The 26,759-nt window shown below is 37.9% G+C and overlaps 1 protein-coding gene and 1 pseudogene across 1 annotated transcript; one reads left to right on the top strand and one right to left on the bottom strand.

Annotated features, from left to right (window-relative positions):
* The first annotated feature begins 2,059 nt into the window (after positions 1–2,059).
* On the top strand, positions 2,060–2,681 carry LOC145776134 (uncharacterized; annotated as a pseudogene).
* Positions 2,682–9,210: 6,529 nt separating this feature from the next.
* LOC145776411 (P-selectin-like) lies at positions 9,211–26,385 on the bottom strand. The gene is made up of 8 exons (XM_082587814.1): positions 26,349–26,385; positions 26,031–26,116; positions 17,193–17,288; positions 16,095–16,206; positions 15,575–15,727; positions 12,873–12,996; positions 9,676–9,778; positions 9,211–9,340 (listed from the first exon to the last, which is right to left on the bottom strand). Exons 2-8 carry the CDS (start codon positions 26,109–26,111, stop codon positions 9,308–9,310), a joined length of 702 nt encoding a protein of 233 aa, XP_082443940.1. The 5' UTR covers positions 26,112–26,116; positions 26,349–26,385; the 3' UTR covers positions 9,211–9,307.
* Between the last annotated feature and the right edge of the window lie 374 nt (positions 26,386–26,759).

The raw sequence follows: 26,759 nt of genomic DNA, 5'->3' as shown, positions 1-26,759 counted from the left end.
CCAATCTAGCCTGGAAAGATCGCTCATACGCCATCATCATCATCATCGTTACTGAATCAGTCATGGACTTCTAAATAGTAGCATCTGGACTGGACACTCAGTGGTCAACATGAGGCCAAACAGTTGGTACAACAGTTGGCCAACAGTGGGCCAACAGGGTTAGTTACTTGGCTGTTGGCCCACTGTTGGTCAACTGTTGTACCAACTGTTTGGCCTCATGTTGCCCACTGAGTGTCCAGTCCAGATGCTACTATTTAGAAGTCCATGAATCAGTTAATGAAATTATCATTTGTATCGGCTTCCCGTTACCAATACTTTTATGACATGGCCTATAAGTACAAAAACAGATTGAAATGCTACGTTAACAAACATTTGTAGCAATTAGCCTATACTTTATGTTATTTATCCACGTGGCCTACTTGCATCACAAACGTCCCCTCTATTGCATCCATCACTCTCACAGCAACATCTACAAACTAAATTGTAATTTCGAGCGTTGCACTGGCTTCCAAGTGACGTGTACTCACCATTCTTGAAATCCAATTTAAGATTATTATTTTTACTTTTCTGTGTAGTTTGTACAGCACAGACTGTTCCACAATGCGGTTTTAGCCAGAAGTGCCCGAACCACTGAGAGATGCGACACATGCGGTATTCTTAGGAGATGTAATAAGGAAGCTGAATCAATAAGGTTAGGCTACCGTTGGCCTACGTACAAAATAGAGATGACAGCTGCTGCTGTGGCTTGTTCTTCGGGCTTTAACCCACATTCTGAATTTTTAGTGATTATTGCTTTTCAGCCATTCCAAAGAAGATACCAGAACTGATTGGTGTTTTTACAGTTGTGGTAACAATGATTCTTGAAAATATTATTGTTGGTTGGTTTTGAATCTTTATCCTCGGACTGACAAAGCCTTGATAGGTTGTTCCTAGTAGTTTCCCATACTTGTAGAGGCTCTTGACGCAGGGCCGGTTACTGAGATTGACAGAGTGAAGTTTTCCGATTGTTGAAGTCTTGTTGCCGGGAAATCCATTTAATATTCCATTCACTAGGTGCCGCCGGAGAGAAGTCCTTAGAATGAGTTTCTCAAGCGCACACCCCGAGAGTCAAACCAGCGCCGCGTGATCTTGAGCCTGGCGCGTAACCACTGAGCTAACGGGGCCGACATTGTGTAAGTTGGGAGCGAATGCGAGGCATGAGTCTAGATCTTTTTAACCCGAGCCGGAGTAGGTTATTATGAATAAAAAAATGTTTGTTCTTTTAATATGCGTGGCTTGAGAGGGCGATTGCTAGAAATCTCTCAGACAACGGATTTCTTTATTAAAGACGGTAATGCCTTGTATATTTTACATTTAGAATAATATGCATTATAACTCGGCCCCATGTAATTGTGCTGGACTGCTAAAGTTAAATAGGGTTATTAGATTACACTGGTCAACATAATGAGAAAAAAATTTTTTGGCAGGACATCTAAGAGTGTTATCTGGGGTTTTCAAGGTCGCTGATTACGAATATGACATTGGTTTTGCCAGATTGACTCTAGTTTAAAAGATACCTATACCCCTAGATTAGCCCAAAATAGTGTATTTACCTGTATTAACCCCCTAAACATCTCACCAAGAAGGACGTAAATCTTATCAATTTTGTTTGATATAACATAATAATTAGTAACAAAAGCTAATTTAAAAATTACTGTAAAGTCCTACATTCCTTCCTACATTTTGCTCCCGTACCAATTGGACATTCTACCAAGATGAAAGAGGAGTATGATGCCATCAAACTCGTCCTTGAAAAGCTTGACTACAATACCCATAAGTGGCTCATCTGTGTTGACATACAAATGGTCAATTTTCTAATTGGTCAACAAAGTGGATATACCAAGTATCCTTGCTCCCTGTGTTTGTGGGACAGCAGGGCGAGAACCTAGCACTGGCGCAAGAAAAACTGGCCAGAACGCACCAGTCTTCAAGTTGTGACAGCCGTCAGCCAATGCAATTAATGAACCTTTAGTTCCCAGGGATAGAATTGTATTTCCTCCTCTGCATCAAATTAGGATTAATGAAGCAGTTCGTCAAAGCATTAAACAAGGAGGGGAATTGCTTCAAGTACATTTGCAGTCAATTTCCAGGACTCTCCGATGAAAAAGCTTAAAGCTGGTGTCTTTGATGGACCTCAGATTCGAACGTTGATGAAAGATTTGGATTTCACCGGTCACATGAACAGCAATGAACTCACTGCATGGAACTCCTTCAAGGATGTAGTACAAAACTTCTTGGGAAATCACAAAGCACCTAATTACAGAGAATTAGTTCGGAAGATGTTATCTGCATTTGGAAAACTTGGAGCTAACATGAGCATTAAATTTCACTTCCTATTCAGCCACCCTGACAGATTTCCTGACAATCTTGGTGATTACAGTGAAGAGCCGGGGGAAAGGTTCCACCAAGACATCAAGACAATGGAAGAAAGACATCAGGGCAGATGGAATGAGCACATAATGGCAGACTATTGCTGGAACCTGTTGAGAAACTGCCCAAAAGTTTCTCACAAGCGAAAATCTTACAAAAGACATTTTTTCGGCGCAAATGAGTTAATAGTTTTAATCTTATTGTATTTCATACCATTGTTTTCAATTTACAATGAAAAAGATAATGTGGTTCCTTTCATCTACATTTTATGATACAAGGTTGATAGACTGATTTAATGCAACATGTTTTAGCGTTTTATGTGCTTACACTATAGCCTACTGTATATGATTGTGTATTTTGTGTAATGAATATGACATCGGCAACATCAAGTTTTGAAGTATGACAAATCTAATATTCCTAAAAATTTCGTGATGTTGCTGTACTTAAACTTAAAACTGTCTTTATTGTTCACAATTGACCATTAAATTGCATTTCTGAAATATCAAATATGGTTAAACTGTTTTTTTGATCTAGCACATAAGGCTCAAATATAGGATTTTGGTCAAAAATGACCCTATGCAATATCTCCTAAACTAGAGCCAATTCGGGAAAACTAAGGCCAAATTCGGAATCAGCGCCCTTCAAAACCCCCAAAAACACTCTAACTTTGTCTGCCAAAAAATTTGTGTTGACCAGTGTTATTTTCTACTCGAGCTAATCCCAAGTTTTAAAGTTGCCATTGCTTTTGAGTATGGACCGCAGGTGTACGGGCAATGTTTTGAAGTAGCCTCGTCGTCATCGTCGGTTCCAGCACTCGTGTCCGAGCATTGGTTTGTCTTCAAATCGAATTTGGCTTTGGATGGTGATGTCGTATGTGGCTTTGGAGGCCCAGTCGATGATGGAAAAGACGTAGGCAAAAGGCACATTGTATGGGGGGTGGATGAGAATTGCGGTGTCCGATGTTTACCCCAACTTTTCTAGGGGCTTTCCCATGTGGAGTGGACTGCGGGAAATCTTAGATAGGCCAGCCCAGACACGGGTCTTGCTACCGGAACCCAATGTCACCGCAGTTCATTGGGAGACGATCATCATAGATCCGCCGCCAATGTGTGAAACCGGGCTTAAAGCTTACAGCTGTGAAGTGTGAAGACCGTCGTGAGACAAGTTAGTTTTACCGTACTGATGAACACTCGTCTCTCGACCGAGGATCATCGCGACAGCAACTCTGCTCAGTACAAGAGCCGCATATTTGGATATTTGGTACTTGCGCTCGGCGGATCGGCCAGCGGCACGAAGCAACCATCCGCGGGCTTAAACTGAACGCGTTTAAGTCGGAATTCGCCCTAACAGGCGACGATTTGTTTGCGCCCGGTCCCGAACGGGCAAAGATAGAGCGATCACGTGTGGTCGCTCGTCGAAGTCACTGAGAGGCCGTTTCGTTTTGGAAGAACATCAACTAGCAAATACCTTAAAACATAGTTATTTTTTTCTAAAATCTCTACAGCCTGTTTCACCCTAAAAGAAGGATCATCAGAACATCCTTATTCAAACAGAATTGCATTTAAATAAGGACCTTCTGATGGTACCCCTTTTAGAGTGACACAGGCTGTGTGTAGAGGTTTTAGAAAGAAATAACTATATTTTATGTAATTTGCTCTGCTTGGCTTTTTGCTTGGCATTGAGCACTTTTTGTAGTATTAATAATATTTATTGTTTGACTAGCAAATAGGTGTAGGTTGTGTTAGTGCAGCCTTTTTGTCCAACAAATAAAAAGAACATTGATTTTTGCAAATTAAGTTTGTGAGATGAAAAACTCAACCAATTAAAGCAATTTTAAAAGAGACTGATTCAAAGTCAAGTTCAAACCTATAGCACAATCATATATAGCACGTGACCCAAACTAATGCACACAATCTTTCACGTGCAACTTTGCACAAGGGGAAAGGGATAGTGTAGCCCAGTGGTTGTCAACCAGGGTTCCGCGGAACCCTAAGGTTCCGCCAATAATTCTAGAGGTTCCGCAAGTTTACATTCAAATCCGAGAGTCTATTTTATTATTATATGCATATTGTTTAAATATAATCAAATATTGATTAGGATTGCCACTCTTAATAAATTTGCTACACTTCAACACGTTCGCTGCGATCCTGAATTTTCGTTGTTTTCTTGTGGTGCGATTCAACCTTTAACTTTCTGCGATTCAACCTTTTTGGTGCGATCCAACCTTTAACACTTTGCTCCTCAAAGGGAGGCCAGATTTGGCCCCCCCCTCATATTTCCTTTAATTATTTGAAGCACAGTAACGCCATGCACTTGGTTTTTCTTGACTTTTCCTAAAATTGCCAGGCGGATCTGATGATATTAAATTTGATGCTAAAAGTTGTGTAGTTTTCTTGTAAATTCAAGATTTTGGTGAATTTTTGCTATTTCTAGCTCACTTCCAGCAAAGCGTGAAATGGATTACATTGCGATGACAAGCCATAAGCTCATAATTGCTTCGTGCATCGATATGCGCGAGCAGAGAGAAGCATCCTCTTGCTTTCCTTTGTTTGGTATGACCTCAATAATACAAAGCGCGTTATTTCTTATGCTACAAAGAAAAGCCAGTGATCGTAAAGCTGTTAATTAGAAACAATAATAGCAAACGTTTTTTGCGTTATCAGCTCTACAAAGAACAATAGCAATCCACGATCAAAATAGTAGGCTATGGAGGCCACAAACTATTCAAAACAGTTGTTTCAAGCAGATAATATTCATTGACGAATAAAAAACGTTACAATAAGAAATCTTCTCTTGGATAAAGACACGAAAACCTGGTTTCGAAATAAACGTTCTATGGAAATGCTCTCATTGACAAAACTTGCAATTGAGGAAATGTATCACTGCAAATGCTTTTGGGAGAAGCCGGAGAAATAGCGTTTTTGCAAACAGTAATTGTGAGATACACTCAAAATTATGAGATAGGCTCCATTTACACGTATCAGCTAACTCGATGGCGTCCCTTCAATGCTTTATGTCGCCTACTTATTGTTATGTCCTGTATTTTTGTTTCACAGTGCACTGTGTTTTGTTCCAAAGAGCGCAAAATAAAGATGATAATGCCTCATCTACATTACAAAATATTTTGTAATGTAGACCTACAAACAAAATGTACAATGTACACAATGTACATTACAAAATATTTTGTACTGCAGACGAGGCATAAAGTTAGGCGTCACATAAGACAAACAACAAATCAGCTTTCTTCATCATTGATTCAACATCTGAATACGTTGCGCCAATGTATAAGAGGCCGGCTATTGTGAAGACCCGCCATTTATAAACGATCCGATTATACCAAAAGTGGGACAAACTAGTGGATCAAAGAATGAATAAACAATGCTGAGAAAACTAAATCTAAGTGACGAACAATACCGATGTCTTCATTTATCTTGGAAAAATGCTGCCTAAACTTATCAACAAAAAATACCGTAAATAACGGCAAGGATCCCGAAAGCAGAATTTGCTCGACTTTGGCATGAATTTAGTCAGACATCTACAGTAATAATTCCACACATACAATAACGGGCTCTCAACTGCTGTAAGATACATAATAATCAACCTGGTTCTGGGCGATTTGTGTAACAGTTTAGGGGAAGACACTACTTGAAATGATGCACCACACAAAAGATTTTCAATGAAGACTGAGTCTAAAAACCGATGTGGATTGTGCTGCACAATAACTTCAAGTTTAGGACAGAAGAGGCACAAAATATCACGATAAAAATAAAGACCTTGTGGGAAATTTCGAGAATCATAACACGATGCAAATACCATAAACGCTTAGTGTGCATGCTGCTCTAAGCTGGCCGGCAACTACAAAGGTAGACAATAGCCTACAGGCAGTTTATAATTCGATAACAGCGCAATAAACATTATAAATACGTAAACCGACAATTTTCTTTTACAAACGTTTTACGTCTAAAAGTAAATTTTCCCCCAACAATTTTTTGTGAAGCACTTGCAAACCACGGTTTTGTAAAATAATTCATCATTATTATTTTTTACTTCTCGGATATTGTAAAACGTCATCAGCAAAATCACAAAAAAAATTTCATTACTTCAATGTAGTAGGCCTAAGAATTTTTTATAAAACTGTAGCCACGTTGTTTCAACAAAGAAGCCATTTTTTAGCAATATAAAGTTATGGAAAATAATTTGCAATCCTGCAAATGGTTGGAAAGAATCTAGGAAATCTTCTCACAATCTGGCACAAAATGATTATGTTTATTGTATCTCTGTAAAAATTTTTACGACAAACTTTGAAGCTTTGTTATAATCATGTTTATCTTTGAAGTCAAAAGTTATTTTGTTTTTTGGCTAGAAACATAATCACTGCCTTGCTGATGTTGTCGCTTTTACGCGTATTTTTAGTGCTTCAAACAATAAGGACCCAGTCAGCAATCCAGTCCTTTTACATTGATTCAACATTTGTAAACGTTAAATTTATGTAGATTTGCTGACTGTGGGTTATTTCACATTTCCTTTGTTACGCATGTTCCTCAATTCGCTGTTGCATTATTACGACGCTGGCGGACTAAAAATGTATTTTCAAATTGATTGACACAATCTTCAATAAAAAGTGAGCTTCCAACTTAGCTTTGTTGATGTAAATGCTGTATTTTTTGTGGATGTAATTTATGAGTCATGTTTATAAACACCCGTAAGCGAAATGACTTATGATGTGGCCTGCATGATATTTGTGATGCGACTTGACACAAATCCACAATTTCAAAAGCACCTAATTTGAACTTAGAAATTTCAGATAATTTCAACCACATGTTCAATTGTCTTCTCTCTACTAAAAATATTCATACTACGAACTCAATTGTAGACCTAAAATACACAAACGAAGATGTAAACAGCTATTCAAGCAGGCTAAGCTGTTAGCCTGTTACTTATGAAAAATTTGGTTCCATAAAATTAGAAGCTAGCCATGAGTTTCGGAATGCATTAGTTTAGGATAAAAATGTAAGACAACAAACGCAGTTTTGATTTTTTTTCAAATTCGTGTAACAATGTTACTCTGATTGTAACTATTTTAGAATCAGTGAGTAGCTTACAATAAGATTTGCTCGTAAGTCGTAAATTCTGATCAACGCAATGATTCGGCACACCGCACACACACTTCGTGCGTTCGATCGAGCTCTTTGTTATTCAGAAGTTTGCATGAAATCGGATTAGCACGGTAATTAAATAGCGGCAAGTTAAATCAAAATTGTCGTTTTTGGGTACCTTTGCAAAAATTGAAATATCAAGTTTAACATATAAAATTTTAAAATAATGACTTTTCAAACTTATAGACAAATGATTTGCTTTCACACCAGTGCAACTTCTGTTGAAATAGCATCAGCGGATAACACGTAACAGCTGATTGAATTTGATCCAAAAACGGCCCCCCCTTGAGCAGTTAACTTCCAAAAAAACGTTGAAAAGCAAAGGGTTAACTTTCTGCTTTCCCGCCAAACTTCGTCGACATGTTTTCTTCGCTTGAAGGAGTTCTTCTTAGGCTAATCAAACGATGTTTTTTGCATAAGGCAATTAAATTATTGAACAGGGGTTTCTCGAGCTTTTGGAATGTTTCATTGGGTTCCGTTCCACCAAAAAGGTTGAAAACCACTGGTGTTGCCTATCACATGGTAAGGCAAAATTTGATTAGGATGTGATTTTATAGAGGTGTTTTTCTAAACGTTTTGCAATATTTTATTAAATTTGTTTTCTTTATACAGTTGAACAATCGCCGAATATATTTAAAATTTAAGCGTCTGCTATGAGAATTAATAACAATTTTAAATAAGTTAGGTAGCATATTCTGACTGTAAATCAAATAAAAAGTTTTTTTTAACCAGAGGCAATAATTTATCACGACTTTTAAATTCAACTAGAGAAAAGCCTTAATTTCAAATTCATATTCAAATGTAAACATCTGCTGAGCAGGAAAAAGACAAAAAGATTAGGCCTATGTTTCAAATACAAAAGATGTAACGGAAGAGAGAAGACTGGAGATAAGAAATATTTTAAAAGGGACTTTCAATAATTACAACAGTCAGTCAGTCATTTATTTTTGTTCAGATACAAAACAAAACGTACATAAAGAAAACGAAAACATACAGTGTTCATCCAATGAGAGAATGCGAAAAACTATAGCCCCGGGTAGTCGTATACGAGGTCGTCGAGACATGAGTCTGTAGCCTACTCTCTCATTCAAACAGATATAGGCCTACAAAAAATGCTACGTTATTCAAATAGTAAAATAAAGAAGAAGAAAAGGAAAATAAACAAAAACGAAGGCGGACGCAAGAAATGCTAAAAAGTATCAACATCCGATTCAACGTCACCCCTCGCTGGAAGTCCTCAAATAACATTTGAAATACGTCAAAACGTCATCCCAGCACTTCGCCTGATTTACTGTAGAAGTTTAATGCAAAGCCAAAATCCTAAAGAGTCAGCTGAGAGACAATAGAAATATTTTTTTCATTTTTGAACTTTTTCATCGCACATAGTAAAACAAATCTATCAACCATAAATTCTCTGCAAGCCGCATGACTGTCTTTATGACGTTTATTTTTTCTAAAACGAGTTTTGGAGCCGTTCCAGTATTAAATTCTACAGTATAACCTGCTCATGACCTGCGACTCTAGCCGGTACCTTACAGCATTAAAAATACTTTTATTCACATACAGTAGGCTCTTCAATATTTGCTTTTTATTTAGACTATTAAACTTGCAGTGTCTTCTGAAGCCGCACAAAGTAGCCTAATTCATTGAAAAACGACAAGCTAATGCTTAAATGCAGAGAGTAACAGCATTGATAAATGTCGGCGGTATGTGGCTACTTTTATCCAAACCACTGTCGTATTCTACACATTGAGTGTGTCGTTTTCATCTTTTTCCGCAAAATTTATCAAATGTAAGTTTACTGTTCCATCTCTTCAAAAAAAATATCTAAAGAAATGTATAGGCTATCCATAATCTTGAAACACAATTTTATTGTAAACCTTTGAAAGTACAAGCATAATATTTCTTTTATGCATCAACACCCTGATACACTTTGTCTAAACAATCACAAAATAACAGAAAATATAATTGTTAATCTTTTAAAAAATTTACAGCCTGTGACACCGTTAGTGGTATCTTCGTTTTCTATAATTCGCTCTGCTTTGCGTTGTGGTGCGGATGGTTATTGTATGATGCAATTAAATTCACTTTCTTCCACTTAGACAGTACCTTCACATTTTGGATAAAAAATTCCCCAGTCGTGGATGTGTCCAAAAATCTGACAAATGGCATTGCTTGTACCAACCAAACGAAATCCATCATTACAGCTAAACCTTAAAATATTTCAATAATAAAAGGTTAGAAAAAGAACTTAAAGTGCCCCTGACAGGTTGGACCCAAGTATAGTAACTTTTCTAATCATTTCCTCGCGCAGAATTATGCTTAGCGAACGTTTTAATCTTAACCTTGAAGCTCGACTGATTAGGGCGAAATTTATACAAAACGACTGTTCCGCAGCGCCACCACAGGCGAAACTCCATATTTCACTGCTCTGGGACGACTTTGGTGGTATTACGTCATCCTGGGTGGGCGTCGTTAGCGACAGATGAAACAAATGCTTTCTAGATGTAATTGGTGGGTCACAGTTTGGTCGGAGTTGGTACAAGCGGTTGCTTTTTTCAAAGATTTATTGTTTTTTGCAGTTTAATAAAACTGTAGGCTACTAGATGCGTTCCTACAAAACCTAAAATATACTTGAAGTGAAAAATGAAGAAATCGTACGAATCATCATTCATATTTACTTCATCATCATCCATCACTATTCATAAATAAATAAAAGTTTTCTCTCTCTCTCTCATAATGTGCCTTCAGTTGGCCATTGAAATTCGGTGTAACGGCCATCTGGACTTGAAAATTGTTTCGGATTCGCCAAACAATGCATGACGGCAGCACAATGCGATTGTTGCTTTCGAGAGCATCACCTTGTATAGTATCCACTCCAATACATGCCTGTAAGCGACTAATTACCGATACTGCCTGCAAGGAAATAAAATTAGCCTACTTCTTTTAGTGTGCATTCTTTAGCGTTTAGGGTATTTTTAGCCTAATGTAGCATCCTTAAGCTACTCTTTTGATAGGTCTCCATTTTCTCCTTTCGGTTTATTGCTTTTTCTCCAGTTCTTCCTGCTCCTCATACAAAAAGTCCTCAGAACTGTAGGATGTAAGTGTGCCTCAAAGTCGGTCAAATTGTTAACACAGGTAGATGCGTCTTTCTTCAAAAGTTCTTTCGTCTGTGGCACTTCATGGCAACATACACATTCATTGGGCTGGGACAGTGGGACATAGACTCGCACTTGTGGCAAACGCACCACCTAGAGTTCCCAGCACGCCACTCATTGCTGGGAAGATCCAAATCAGCTTGGTGGTGTTAACAAAATCATCTCCAATGAAGTGAAGAGAACATATAACTTACGACTAGTTTTGTATGGTCCATCCACTTTCGAACACTTGAAAAAAACTTTGACTATTTTCTTCTCAGCACCTTGTTTTGTTTGAAAGCATGAAAAGATAGCACACGTCTTTGTCACTGACACTGTCACATAAACAGCAATTTGCAGACATTACCTCAACCATTAATTAAGGGTACTGTTTGTGAGATACTGCTGTTACACTGCAAATGGCTATAGCCAGCCAGATTAGGACAAATAAAAAAGTATCAAAATTGTAGCCCTATACAAGAGTTTAGAAAAACTGCAATTTCAATTGAATTGAGATGCTGTTTGACAAAAATAAACTCAACCTATTTGATCTAAACCTGACTAATAATAAGTTGACTTTTTCATTTCGGTAATTCTCATTTTGCGCATGCTTTAGACCATTAGAGCCCCACACATTGACGTTTTGTAGTAGTCGTTCCATACCTTACCAACTCACCACAGAGAAAGAAAGTATCCTTCCCACCTATGGTGACGTCACAGCGGAGTTGCCGTTTTTATTTTCGCAATTAAATGAGTGCCAGATTCGCCGAAAGTGAACGAAAGTTTGCAAGCGTGTAACTTAGTAGCCTGTTGATATTTTTTAGGATTTTCTGGTCAGGGAAGTTTGTTAGTGTCATCTCTTTGGTATCTTAGGTAAATTTAGCGAGTTTATTTTCCTGTCAGAGGCACTTTAAGCTAATTCATCCATTACAACCAAGTCTAATTCAGGACTGCAAACCTCAACTTAAAAGCATCTTGGTGTTATCATAAGCTGACAATCACATGTAGCCAAATTAGTTTTCCCGTCAATCTTGCCCGCCCCGTTAGCTCAGTGTTTACGCGCCCGGCTCAAGATCACGAGGCGTTGGTTCGACTTTCGGGGTGTGCGCTTGAGCAACGCATTTCAAGACTGCTCCCCATTCAGCGGCACCGATTAAATGGAATAATTCCCCGGCAACAACACTTCAACAATCGAAAAACTTCACTTTGCCAATCTCGGTAACCGGCCCTGCGTCAAGAGCCTCTACAAGTATGCGAAACTACCAGGAATAAATATCCATCAAGGCTTTGTCAGTCCGAGGATAAAGATTCAAAACCAACCAAGCTGAAAAAAAACTTAAAAATAAATTTTATGTAAACCACGGTATTTTGGACATCTTGCGAGATGTAAACTTAAATTTGTTTTTTTTAACAGGCCACCTTTCACGATGCTCAATAATCGGGTTAGAGATTCTTAATTTTACATTCCATTGAAATCGTAAAAACTTTCAGAACCTTTTACTGTATTCATCATCGAAAGAAACATCTCAGGGGAATGTTTATACAAAATGTTAAATTCGATGTTCCAAAAATTGCAATTGATATATTTCTTCCACATTGTATTTATTCTTTTTGACTTTCTCATTTGAGTGGAAGGTGACTTGATGAACTCATATTGTAAGGTTACTTCGCTTCCTTCATCTCCCATCTCGATATACAAAATTCCATAGCAGGGTATTATTGAAAAACAAGTGAAAACCCAAAGAGCAGCGGTTGAGAACTACAGTATGTGGCATGAATTAGTGATGCGATACTGATGAGCCCAGCCTCACTGGTGAAACACATGTCTATCGCTGACTTCATGCTACACTCGACTGCCGAGAAATACATGTTGTTTGGAAAAGTCTTGATAGCTAGTGTAGAGGCTACACCGGTATGGTTAGCGAAACACAATGCTCGCTGTCCTATAGTGAGTATAGTCAGGTAGTGCTGACGCCATGAAGATCGCTCCTTCTCAAGTACGTGCATGAAAATTAACCCACCTGATTTCAAAACTCTTTTTCATGATTGGAAAGAAAATGCATAATAAGGCAAGGTTACTATTTTATTATTCTAAACTTTAAGAAAAGTGTAGGCTCCGATCGATTGATTGATTACGGCAACGTATACTTTTCGTCACAAGTGTTCTTACCTGCATGTGCTTCCTATTTCTTCTCCATCAGAGCAGGATATGTTGCCGTTAATTAGAGGTGGTAGTTTCCGACATACCACAGCAATGCAAAAAGGAAGTGAAGCGTTCCAATTTCCATTTCCATCTGAGACAGAAAAAAAGGAATTTAATGTATAACAATCTAAATTAGATTAAAAACTACAAGCAGGTCTACCTACGGTCAGTGATGGGCATTATCGGCGATAATTTATCGGCGATAATTATCGGCGATAAATTTTTATCGCTTTTCGTTATCGCTCAATTAATTTTTCAGTTATCGTTTATCGTTATCGCCAAAGGCAATATTTGATTATCGCCGATAATTAATCGCCGATAAATTTTATTTCGGATCAACACACAAGTGGAAAAACCATGAAAAGTAATATTTTTACTAGCCACCTAGTTAATGAAACTAAAATTAAAACCAGTTCTTCTTCAGTGCCTGAAGTGTATGTGCACAGGTCGTTGTCAAGGGAAGGGGCACGCCCCCCTGCAGCGACGGCCCTGACAACACAATAATTTTTAGAGTTGCAAATTGCAATGCAATGAAATGCATGCAACAAGTCTCTTGCTGTTTTGCTGCAATCGGCAATCGCGAGTGAATTTTACAATTAAAATGTAAACGCACAGACAGCACAGATTCCTTTGAAGCGAAGCGAAAGAAATTGGCAAGTGGTTTGTGAAAGTGTCGCAATACAATGTCGCAATTCCGCTTTTACATCGGAAACATGGTCTTTCGCGCCACCTCACGATCAACCATTTTATTCTTGTGTTTTCTTTTTTCGTTGGAAGTGTTAGTTTTTAGTAATTGTTGTAAAAAAATAAAATCCCTCTGGTCAAAACATGAAACTTACTGTTCATTAAATCTTTAGATGAGTAGATTAACTAAAATTGCAAGAACTTGCCTTGAGACGTGCGGTTACGTCACAAACTCAGTTTAAACGACAAAATTCACACACAATAACAACACAAGATCGGTTATAGACTATAAGATCGATTTTTTTCTAGCTTGGCGATATAACTTTAATCCAAAAATAATAACCAAATTCGTAAGTGCCATTCCACTTAAAAAGTTAACCCATTTGTGCCGAAAGTGAAAGTACTTAAAAAAAATTTCAGAAAAGTTAAATATTGCATAATTATGACCTAAAGAACATAGCCTATCACAATTATTTTTTTCCAAATTGTGTTTGTACTTTTTGAGAAAAAAACCGTCCTCCTATATAAGACACGAGGCAAATCCGTTATCAAATTTCACAAGTTTCTTGTGCGTAATGCTTAAGCGTTATTACATTTTACTTATCGCTCAAAGTGATAAATGGGAAATGTCTTGTTCATGTCTTGTCATGTCATTATTGTCATCGAGCATTTTATTAAAATGAAAGTTCAAAAAATGTGAAGATGAAAATTAGCAAAGTAACACAATATCACTGAAACAAGTCATTGCGGAATATGATATTGCTTGAAGCATTTGACATGCAGACCGACATCACATTTTTTGCATCTTGTAGTAGTTTTTGCATGACAATAGGCGCATCGAGTTGCGTGGTAAAATTATGCTAAATACAGTATAACCTTTCTCGTTTACCTATGCGACCTAGCCTACCTCAATCAAATATTTTTATTCCCACTAATACAGTGCCTATATTGTAATTCTTATCTCAACAACTCAGCGTTCTGCCATTGCTTTAAGATGGTGTTCACAAAGAAAACAAAAAAATTATCTGAAATTATCAGTAAATTAAGATAATTATGTTATTGTTCTTAAACAAACACGACTAATTTGACAAGCTTGATGGATTTCACAGTATGCACGTTTTTACTACCAATAACGCTTAAGATTACTGATAAATTTTCAAGCATTTTGCGTTTTTTGGAATTTTTTCAATTATTGCTGACTTTGCTGTAAACACCCCTTTAAGCAGAAAGCAAAATACCAAGTTTGGAATTTTTTATGGTATTTTCATTTGATTTAATTATTTTTCCTACTGCACGTAAGCGGCAGTGTAACTCAATTGATAAAAGCATCCAACTGGCATTTGAAGGTTTTTTTTTTTTTTTTTAATTATCTTTATCCTGCATTGCGGGAAAGCGGACTTGAGCGCTATGCATCGGTGTACGCCTTCCGACGTACACCTGACCCACGCTGCAGCTGACTGCAATGTCTGTTTCCGGTTGTCTACTCTACTTATGACTTAAATTTGGTACTACCCGTGTGGCTGGAGTCGAACATGCAGGCTCTCGACTGCGAGCCCAATGCGCTAACCACTCGGCCACTGCTGCCTGGTAGTGGCCGATGACTTGGTATAATTATAAGCACGGCGGTTACCTCAGTGGTTTGATTCTGGATCAAGAGGTTGAAGATTCGATACCTACTGCCGCTGTTGCGATTCTATTCATGCATAACTTACAAAAAGTTTTGTCCCTTCACAGTATATTATGTTCGATTTTCGTCATGTTGATGAAAACAGTTCGTGCTGCATGGGATGGGGCAGCGCTAATCAAGAAAAAAAATTATCGTTATCGGACATTATCGGCGATAATTTATCGCTTATCGTTATCGCTTAACTTTTTTTTGATTTATCGTTTATCGTTATTGCTTTAGGCATTTTTCGTTTATCGATTATCGTTATCGCTTAACTGAAAAATGAGTTATCGCGCCCAACACTGCCTACAGTACTTACCGCATAGGAGAGGTTCTTCTCCAATAAGCACGTTCAAGTACGAATCAAGACAAGTGTAGGTACAAATGCTGCCAACACTTCTTTGATTGGTGCATGTTGGAGTAGCACCCTCACCATCATCTAACATTGGGTTAGGACACATGACTGGCGGTTCTGTTCAATTTGTGCTATTTAGTTTATATTGCATAGCTTAGAGCATGGCAATAGATATAAATTAGGACAATAAGATGAAGAAAATAAAGCAAATTTTTTAACGCAGAATAAGTTGATATCTACTATTGGCAAAGATCTATTTTCTGAGAGCTTTTTTCTATTCGGCTATACAAACAAAATGTACAGGAGCTATTTATTTTATAGCTTTCATGATAACTGACACTTGAAGCAATTAATAAACTTATCACTTTCATCTGCTTCCTATGGCCAACAACGTTTGTCACATACCTAATGTTACAACAAAACGATGAAAATATTACAAACGTTAAACATTTTCATCAAGAGTTATTTCAACCCTTTAGCCTACTTGCATCACAAACGTCCTCTCTATTGCATCCATCACTCTCACAGCAACATCTACAAACTGAACTGGGATTTCGAGCGTTGCACTGGCTTCCAAGTGACGTGTATTCACCATTCTTGAAATCCAATTTAAGATTACCGTATTTTACTTTTCTATGTATTTTGTATAATGTAGCATAGAACGAGCTGTTCCGCTATAGCGTGTATAGGCCTAGAGCAGCCGATTATAACCAGAGGAGCTCGCATCGCTGAGGTATGCGACCTATATTCCTTGGATATGCACGGATGGTGAATCAATAACGTTAGGCTACCGTAGGCCTCCATATAAAATGACAAAGGCAGCTATTATTTGTTTATCAGGCTTACAACCAATGCTCTGAACTTTACATGATTAGTATTTTCAGCCATTCCAAAGGAGGTAGGCTACCAGAGCCGGGTTGGTGGTTTTAAAGTTATGACAAGTTGACAACAATAAAAAAGGTTGAGAGCCAGTGCTATACATAACCAACTCGAAGGAAGTTGCAAAAGACCAAACAATCTGTTGAGCATAAACTAAGGGTGTAATCTACACAAGTCGGAGTTTTGGAGCATTTAGAAGCTAAATTCTTGGATTTGAGCAAGAATCGGATTGACCTTGCGCCTTTACGGGCTTTTGAAATCATCTGGGGTCGTTTTTACCTAAATTAGCGAAAGTTTTTGATGACAGGGAAAGCAAATATCGATTTACCGCCTGACCTGTACGACCATGTACAATGTACATTAGCTCCGATTTTCATAGTTAAGTTAGACATACAGTAATAGCAATGCGTAACCGACATTTTCAAAGTTGGAATAGCTTTATGCACTTCTGTTCGGTTCAAGAAGGTGTGGCGTTCATAAACCGGTTGTCGTAATGTGGCAGATAAACAAAACAAAATTTGAATCGGCGGTATGAAATAGATAACTATTACTTAATCGAAAATGATGCCATTTCGGAATAATTTCATCCTTCTGTGCGACCCCGTAAAAAGACCAGTACCAGTAGCCTTCAAGACGGTCGCTAGAAGCATGCTCACATCTGCTCACTAGCACGCATTAAAAAAAATGTTATAGGCCTACTAACCTGCTTTTGAACATTAGCGCAAGCAAGGTCTTCCTTGCACCTTTTGTTCATGAGCAACTTCATGTGTTCTCTTCTTACTTCAGTTAAGCAGACTTTCTGTTGCAAGAAATTTGTTTATGCACGTGAATGTTACCTATAAGATATAGGCTATGTAATTTTTTTATAAGCCACACATGTGCTTATTGTGCAACCCGCTACCAGCGTGATACTTAGCATAATATGACAAAGTAACTACTGTATAGCAAAGTTAGAGTGAAAGCCATCAATAACATATAAAAAAATTATTCATAGCTAATACATAATTGATCGATTGAATTTTTATCGTCGTAGGCTACTGAGAAAGCGTCTTTGGGAGCTTAATCCTTGCAGATTTGTGTACTTGCAGAGGCTTTGATCCACTGACGCAGGTGGGCTACAATTACCGAGATTGATAGAGAAGTTTCCGCTTGCTGAGTGTTGTCTGTGTATTACTCCACTCATTAGTATTAGATGCTGCTGAATGGAGAGCAGTCTGAACGCACCCCGAGAGTCAAACTTGCACTGCTTTATATTGAAGTTTCTTCATTCGTAACGTTAGATGCATAACCAACTGAGCTATCGTTGCAGATACAGTATTCTTTCGTGCAATCCACAATAAAACGGGAGTAAATAGTTTTGCTTTCTGTGATAGGCCTACTGTGTGTTGCGCTTAAGCTTGCAATGTAAGCCCGGTTTCCCACAATTTTACAATGGTAGTTAAGTGGCAACTATTAGAATTTATGGTAAGCTCACTTGAATAGGTAAAAAGAGATTGAGAGTTGATTTTAGTTTTCATTAGTTTGTATCCTCATTTTTTTGTAAGTCGTAAGAGCAAGCTAAGTTTTCAGCAAAAAAGGAAGATCTATAATTATTTTACAAAGAAAATAGTTTTAATTAATTTGATGGATAAAAAACCAAAACTTGACGACGAAAGAAGTGCGTTAAGACAATTTGCCTGATTTATCAAACAAACACAGTTTGTCTAAAACAACACGCTATATCCTATGACAGGGATCCGCAAATGGTGGGTCGCGAGACCATCCACAGTGGGTCACAAAACGGTTTAAACTTGCGGTACAATCATATAATCTTTGATGTGCTGAGTTTCGTACAATTTTGTATAAGAAAGTTTATACTTTCGATTGTAGTACAGTAGTCCCCGCCTATTAAACCCACGGTTGCAAAGCCTGGAAGACGCCTTGAGCCAGGACATGAAAACCCTTTCAGCTTATCTCCAGAACTGGCGACTGAAACTCAGCGAAACCAAAACTGTGGCAGAAGCTTTCCACTTACACAGTCGGGAAGCTGATCGTGAGCTACATGTTCAGAACAATGGAAAACCTCTTTCCTTCTGTCTCGAAACAGTGATGGGCATTATCGGCGATAATTTACCGGCGATAATTTACCGGCGATAATTTACCGGCGATAATTTACCGGCGATAATTTTCGGCGATAAATTTTTATCGCCCATCGTTATCTCTCAATTATTTTTTCAGTTATCGTTTATCGTTATCGCCAAAGACAATATTTGATTTTTGATAAATTTTAAAAAATTGTTGTAAACATTTTATTGCTTTAACTTACAGTCTAGTCTACAGTTACGCATTAGTTCTCAAAAATTCTGTGATTTTAGAAAGATAGAATTTAACCAGCAAATATATCATTTTGAACAGGTTTAATGTCATCATTTTATGAGGTGGCGCAGACTGGACGACCTTTCGATTTTACATCGGAAACATGGTCTTTCGCACCACCTCACGATCAACTATTTTATTCTTTTGTTTTCTTTTTCTCGTTGGAAGTGTTAGTTTTTAGTAATTGTCGTAAAAAAATAAAATTTCTCTTGTCAAAACATGAAACTTACTGTTCATTAAATCTTTAGATGAGTACATTAACTAAAATTGCAAGAACTTGCCTTGAGACCTGCGGTTACGCCACAAACTCAGTTTAAACGACAAAATTCACACACAATAACAACACAAGATCGGTTATAGACTGTAACATGGCCATGACTGTAAGATCGATTTTTTTCTAGCTTGGCGATATAACTTTAATCCAAAAATAATAACCAAATGCGTAAGTGCCATTTAACTTAAAAAGTTAACCTATTTGTGCCAAAAGTGAAATTACTTAAAAAATTTAAATATTGCATAATTATGACCTAAAGAACATAGCCTATCACAATTATTTTTTTCCTAATTGTGTTTGTACTTTTTGAGAAAAAAGCCGTCCTATATACAAGACACGAGGCAAATCCGTTATCAAATTTCACAAGTTTCTTGTGCGTAATGCGTAAGCGTTATTACGTTTTACTTATCGCTCAAAGTGATAAATGGGAAATGTCTTGTTCATGTCTTGTCATGTCATTATTGTCATCAATCATTTTATTGAAATGAAAGTTCAAAAAATATGAATATGAAAATTAGCAAGGTAACACAACATCACTGAAACAAGTCATTGCGGAATATGATATTGCTTGAAGCATTTGACATGCAGACCAACATCACATTTTTTGCATCTTGTAGTAGTTTTTGCATGACAATAGGCGCATCGAGTTGCGTGGTAAAATTATGCTAAATACAGTATAACCTTTTTCATTTACCTATGCGACATAGCCTATCCCAATCAAATATTTTTATTCCCACTAATACAGTGGCTATATTGTAATTCTTATTTCAACAACTCAGCGTTCTGCTATTGCTTTAATGATCGTGTTCACAAAGAAAACAAAAAAGTTATCTGAAATTATCAGTAAATTACAATAATTATGTTATTGTTCTAAAACAAACACGACTAATTTGACAAGCTTTACAGTAGCCTATGCACATTTTTACTACTAATAACGCTTAAGATTACTGATAAATTTTCAAGCATTTTGCGTTTTTTGGAATTTTTTCAATTATTGCTGACTTTGCTGCAAACAGCCTTTTAAGCAGAAAGCAAAATACCAAGTTGGAATTTTTTATGGTATTTTCATTTGATTTAATTATTTTGCCTACTGCACGTAAGCGGCAGTGTAACTCAATTGATAAAAGCATCCAACTGGTATCTGAAGGTATAATTATAAGCACGGCGGTTACCTCAGTGGTTTGATTCTGGATCAAGAGGTTGAAGATTCGATACCCACTGCGCTATTGCGATTCTATTCATGCATAACTTACAAAAAGTTTTGTCCCTTTACAGTATATTATGTTCGATTTTTCGTCATGTTGATGAAAACAGTTCGTGCTGCATGGGATGGGGCAGCGCTAATCAAGAAAAAAAAATTATCGTTATCGGACATTATCGGCGATAATTTTATCGTTTATCGTTATCGCTTAACTTTTTTTTGATTTATTGTTTATCGTTATCGCTTTAGGGATTTTTCGTTTATCGATTATCGTTATCGCTTAACTGAAAAATGAGTTATCGCGCCCAACACTGCTTACATACCACCAACATTTGTTGTCACTGCACAAAAAAACTGATATCCGCGCTGCGCTACTCAAGCGCCTGGCAAGCTTTAGCTGGGGGCGAGACCTGACACTGCGTATTGCAGCCCGTTGCCGGTTGTTTGGTCGACATACATTTGGTCGACAGACATTTGGTAAACAGTCATTTGGTCGACAGACATTTGGTCGACAGGACATTTGGTTTAGGGTTAGGGTTAGAGTTAGGGTTATTTAACCGTTAACCCTAACCCTAAAATGAATCGTTCTATCGACCAAATGTCCAGTCGACCAAATGTCCTGTCGACCAAATGTCCAGTCGACCAAATGTCTGTCGACCTAACGTCCTGTCGACCAAATGTCCATTCGACCAAATATCTGTCGACCTAACGTCCTGTCGACCAAATGTCTGTCGATCAAATTACTGTCGGCCAAATGACCGGGTACTTAGCAACCTTAGCCCTTGTCTACTCTTCAGCAGAGTATTGTGCACCTATTTGGTGCTGCAATGCTCACTGACACAACATCGACACTGCCATAAACAGCGCCCTGCGCACGGTGACCGGATGTCTGCGTCCCACACCATTGGACAACTTTCCCAATCACGCTGGCATCCAGCCTGTTGAGCTTCGTCGCGAAGAAGCCACTTTGTCTCTCGGCCGACGGGCACTGGAGCCTAACCATCTTCTCCACTACAAGATTTCTGCTCTACCAAACAAACACCCCCGTCGACTGAAATCAAGACACCCATTCGTGTCAGCCGCTCAACTTCTGATTAACGAAGCTGATAAACAAGACATCTTTTCGGTTACTTGGGCGGACCATAAATGGACTTCTGCATGGAAATCAAGTACCACCAGACTACATTCGTTCATCTCCGACGCCGACACATGCCCCATCGGCCTGACACTACAAAAACAGGCATGGGTGCGCCTCAACCGTCTTCGTACGGGCGTCGGGCTTTTCCGCTCAACCATGCACGAATGGGGAATGGCCTCTTCTTCTTCCTGTAAATGTGGTGCCTATAAGAACAGACCGCAGACCACATCATCAATGACAGTACCATCTTCAAGCCACCTAACGGAGTGGAAGGTCTACGCGTCATAGATGATTAAATCAAAGACTAGCTGCTCTCTAGTAGCCTTCCAGTGTAGTCCGGAAACATCGTGAGTCTGGGGTGGAAAAAGAATAGACCCTCGGCCTCAGAAGCTTACACGACGACGACGAAGCGCACGGTTAATAGGTCCACCCACTTATTAAGCCAAATTTGGTCCATTCCGGAATTACTGAAGGTATAGGAGTAGTAGAAAATTGTCCTCCGCTTAATAAGCCCAAAATTGTCCGGTCCCGATGTGGCCTTAATAAGCGGGGACAACCATATTGGAATTGATATTAGATTTCAAAAGAATTTGTGTAAAAATTGTATGCTTCTGAAACGTTTGGGTTGCGAAGATTTCGAACGATTGTTTTTGGGTCGCGCCAACAAGTAGTCATCAAGAGATCCAGTGACGATCGGTGAGGGAAAGCAAGGAAAGCAGTGCTTACTTTAGCAAAAACTATGCAAAATATAATGACTGAATTCTAGGTTTAACTTATTATTTTTATCACGTCTATTTTAACTTGAAAATTACTGCATTCGTGACTAGAATTACTCGTAACGCTTGTGAGTAGTCTAAGTCCTCACCAAACCGCATGTCTTGCCTATAAATGCCAATTGACGCAAACGCTTCTGTTAGAAACAATCACTGAGGCTCCAGGTAAGCAACTATCAAACTTGCTTTCCCAGATTCAAAAATGTCAAAAAACGCCTTCGTTTTAACCAATCCTCACCCGTTTTGCAAAACGTCACCTGCTGCTTAGCCAATCAGATGTGTTATGGTTATGGTAGGTTAGTTGTGCTTTCCCAGTGACGTCAATGCGTACATTCGCTAGAGCGACTAGACTAACTCGCAGAGATGTACGTATGCGCCGCAAATTCTACGCCGCATACATGCGGCGTAGACTTTTTGTTTGCGCTAACGCTTGCGGCCACATCTTTTTGGATAGTTTGCGCTTGAGGATGCGCCGTAAAGTTTTCGCGGTTTTTTAGCGCATAGCGTCAACGCATACTTTTTAATGTCTTAGTTGTTGTTTGCAATTTTTTTTTTTGTCAAACTGCGAAATGTTAACGTCTTGCAATTGCCCATTGTTCTAGTGTTGTGTCACAGTGTCATCTATTGTTCAGTCAGCTGGAGTTTGTTTGTAGGCTATATCGCACTACTGCCTTTGACGCTAGAGTCCCACGTGGAGACTGAAGTCTTGCAGAAAAAAAGAAAGAATTAGTTAAAACAACTTAGGCCTACTGAGAAATTACTTAGTAAATTACGGGTCAGAACAGGAATGTAATGTAAGCAAGCAAGTAGGTAGGCTAGGTTGGTAATGCCGCTCCATGTAAAATGTAAACAATGACTTGGCTTCGTAGTGTGAAGTTTTTTTAGTCAAGCAGTGTTGAAGGCGTTTGTAAGCAATTGTGAGCACTTTAATTTATATTAGTTAAGTCTTGCATTTTGGGGCAAATCAGAAACTTCTCAGGCAATGAGCAGTGCAGCCTATGTATCTAAACAAACTCAAATATTTGGTCTCCGACCGTGATTGCTTGCATCATGTTGTACTCTGTATGTTATATGTAGTACATTACTTTGCCGGTTATTCTTGTTGTAGGCTATATATGTAGCGTAGTAATGTGTAGGCCTACATACAGTAGGCTATCAAGCTAAGGTAATTTTTACTTGACAATTTATACATTCTGTTGTGTAAGTATGTAATTATATATGTTTTGTAACTTGATGAGCAGTTTAGCAAAACATGCATCCAGGGGCCAATTGTGAAAGGCTTTTGAGTAGCCTACTGCTAATAACACTAGTAATGCTAACTATCCCTGAATGCTAATAACAAAGAGTTGTGCAGTTCAGAATCTAAACTTGCTTGTGTCTGGCAGTTTTGTCTTCCATTAACCCACTTTTTAAAAATCTTATCAGAAAAAAGCATAGAGCTTACTGAGAGAATTATGGCATTAAAAGCAACATTAGTCTTATTCAAACGGAATTATTTTAAAAATAGTGTTTTTTATAATGGATTTTTAGGGAGCGACAGTTAGTATATTACTAGGAGCGACAGTTAGTATAACACTAGAATTTTCTTGATAGGCATATGCTACAGTTTCTTACACTACACTATTGTATTCAGGGAATAACTTACGGTAATACTAATCTCCAAGTGAAATGGAGAATGATAATACAAATCCATGGCATTGCATGGAAAAGTATTTTAAGCTCTTCTTCGAAAGGCAAAAACTCATATTTTCAATGCCAGCTGTGCCTTCCGGCCAAAAAGATAATTTCTTGTAACGAAAAATCGCGAAGTGGCTTGAAAAGTGTGTTGTTTCGAGTGGTTTATACCGTGTGAATGTTTGGCACCTAGCAAACAAAATGAGTTTGCGCTAGAGTATGCGCTAACGCTGACGCCGCCAACTTTTTTTACAAGTTGCGTTGACGCATGCGGCGTATAGTTTTTCGAACGTTTGCGTTTGCGCTGACGGCGTCAATATTTTTTGTATGCGCGTACATCACTGCTAACTCGTCAGAATGGTATCTCGTCACGGTAAACGCACAGCATCATAATGCCAAAAAGCTTGTTGCTGTTTTTTGATGTCTCCTCGCCATGTACTTTAGCCTACTGTACTAGCTTTCATAGTCATACCTTTGCCCTTTTTACAGCGTTGATATAACGTTACTTCGCCAATGAACGTTCAGGTGCGGATGCAATATTTAGTTTGTTAAGCTTCTATACGCAGGAGGCAAACTTATCCAGCTTTTTGTACAAATTGCTTGCGGTTGTAATGTTTAGGCCTAAGTGTTAGTTTTTGTAGTGTAGGCTTAATTAACTGAATATCTGAGAATGAACATTCATGACGAATTAAACATTTAGACAACTATTATTCCATGTCTGACACAGGATTTTGGTCCTGCAACGTTAAAATTAAGATTGTTCATGACTTTTAAACATTAAATGGATGTATGATCACGACATAGGCGAAGCACAATTTGACAGATTTTTATTTTTGATTTGTTTTGGAAATGCTCTCAGAGCGCACCAAATTGGAAGTGTTTTTCAAAAATTTCTGGGGGAGGCCCCCTAGACCCCCCGCTGGAAGTGTTGCCTTCGGCAACACGCCTTCGGGCTTCGCCCGACGGTTACGCCCTTCGTGCCTACTACCTTGCTGCAGCATATTTCCAAGTTGCTTTCCCAACGGTTTAAGCCACCGAACGTCACTGAGAGATACTAACCCCTGCTCTCAAACCAGTGTGATGAAATTTCAAGACAACATCGAAAAGTTATGGAAGAACAAGAAGATCGAGAAGTTATGCTTAATAAGTTTAAAAAGTGGCTACATGATCAATTACTGTAAAAATGACTTTGACTTTGAAACTTGGCAGCCTACTGATCTGTAGGTTATAACAGCAAAGCTACAGTAGGCTATATAGCAAAAAAAAGAAAATCTTTTGAGAAGTCTAATAGCATTGTTTAATAGTATTTGCTGAATTAGCAGGCATCGAAAAAAACCGCATTTAATTGAAGCAAACATCACATCCACCTTTGATTACACAAGCTTGACTGATGACTAATTATAATTCCCTTAACTTTCATGGAATAATTCAGCAGTTTATCAAATTGCTTTACACCTGTTAGTCGTGGACAGAAACAAATCTGTTTTTGGAGTAGCCTACACGAATTAACTAATTTGATCTAAAACTTTAAGAAACCTTTCAAAGTCTTTAATTTTTATGTTAACAATTTTATCAAGGTTTGAAAGAAAACTGTTCGGTTTCTAAACTACTGGTTCGGTTTCTAATCAACATTATTTTGAAAATACTTTTTTTTCGTTTTGACATAAAATTCTTTCTTTCTATGATGCAAACTGAATTCATTTTACTGCCGTTTTAATTCAAAACGACGACAATACGCACTAAATACATGAGCACCTCCAAATGTAAAAACGCGCCTTTACGTTAAACGCTGATGCTGTCAAAAAAGAAAGGGTAGAAACAAATGTGCCTCTTCAAATCCAGCATATTATAGAACCAGGATTTACAGTGCGCTAAAATTGACCAAAATTGGCAAAATTTGTCAAAACGTTTTGCTGGAAAAAAGTCCACTAGGCCTCTAATCCCCTACCCACATCTTTACGCATCCACTCAACATTTGAAATATCTATTCTCTCTTTTGCTATGTTTATTTTTGTGGCTTAATTTTGACATACCGCTGGTGACATGATTTGGTTTAAGCATCCTTGTGGGCTGCTACTGCTCTTGTATAATGCCAGCCAGTCATAAATAGGCCTAATAAAGCTTACTTCGTTAGAGTGGCATTTTTGCATTTTGCCAATTTCGAGACATTCTTCATTTCCTTTTGCATTCGTACACGCCCAACACATTAGACCTAAAAGAATGTACAGTAAAATTTAGGCTACGCCATTAGCCTACTATAAGGCTGTAAAATGTAGCTAATATTTGTGTTGATACAGTTTTGCCAAAATAAGAAAACTGTTCTCCAAGCGATTGATCTACAAATATCGCATTCGGATTATGTTTGCCAACTTGCCTTCGCACAAGTAAAACGGCTTATAGTCATCACGTTTGTCACATAGTAGGCTAATCCTAAAACAGCTTACCGTTGCAAGTTGTCCAAGATAGTCCCCAAGCTAAAACTACAAGACTTATGGCTTTCATTTTGATAAAAAAAAAAAAAAAACGAAACAAGAAAATAGCACTTAGGTAAGTCAAAGCCTATTGCCCTATTTTTTTTTGTCAGTAGGCTATCCCAAACCAATAAACTTAAATTGAACATTGTTAGTTATAAAACATCGTTAAAAATAAATAGTAATATAAAGTGTGGGCATTCCGAAACATGCAGAGGATATCCTGGACTGCCAAAAAACACAGCCAAAATGTTTTAAAAAAAAATAATCTAACAAAGAATCTAAGGTAGGCTACTGAAAAATATCGAAGAAAAACAACTTTAATTTCTAGGACATATGCTGCGTAAAGAAACATTGGAACATTTTCTCTCACAGGCAAAATTG

This window comes from Aplidium turbinatum, chromosome 8 (assembly GCF_918807975.1).
Source record: "Aplidium turbinatum chromosome 8, kaAplTurb1.1, whole genome shotgun sequence".
In the NCBI taxonomy this organism is placed as follows: Eukaryota; Metazoa; Chordata; class Ascidiacea; order Aplousobranchia; family Polyclinidae; genus Aplidium; species Aplidium turbinatum.
The sequence above is the reverse complement of the archived record's forward strand: the minus strand, read 5'-3'. Positions and strand labels throughout refer to the sequence as shown.

Coding starts and splice junctions, on each gene's coding strand:
- LOC145776411 (XM_082587814.1), bottom strand. CDS start 26,111: ATGTGTTGGGCGTGTACGAATGCAAAAGGAAATGAAGAATGTCTCGAA. Junction 17,289..26,030: donor AAAAATGCCACTCTAACGAA/GTAAGCTTTATT, acceptor TTCTTGCAACAG/AAAGTCTGCTTAACTGAAGT. Junction 12,997..15,574: donor AGAAGAACCTCTCCTATGCG/GTAAGTACTGTA, acceptor TTTCTGTCTCAG/ATGGAAATGGAAATTGGAAC.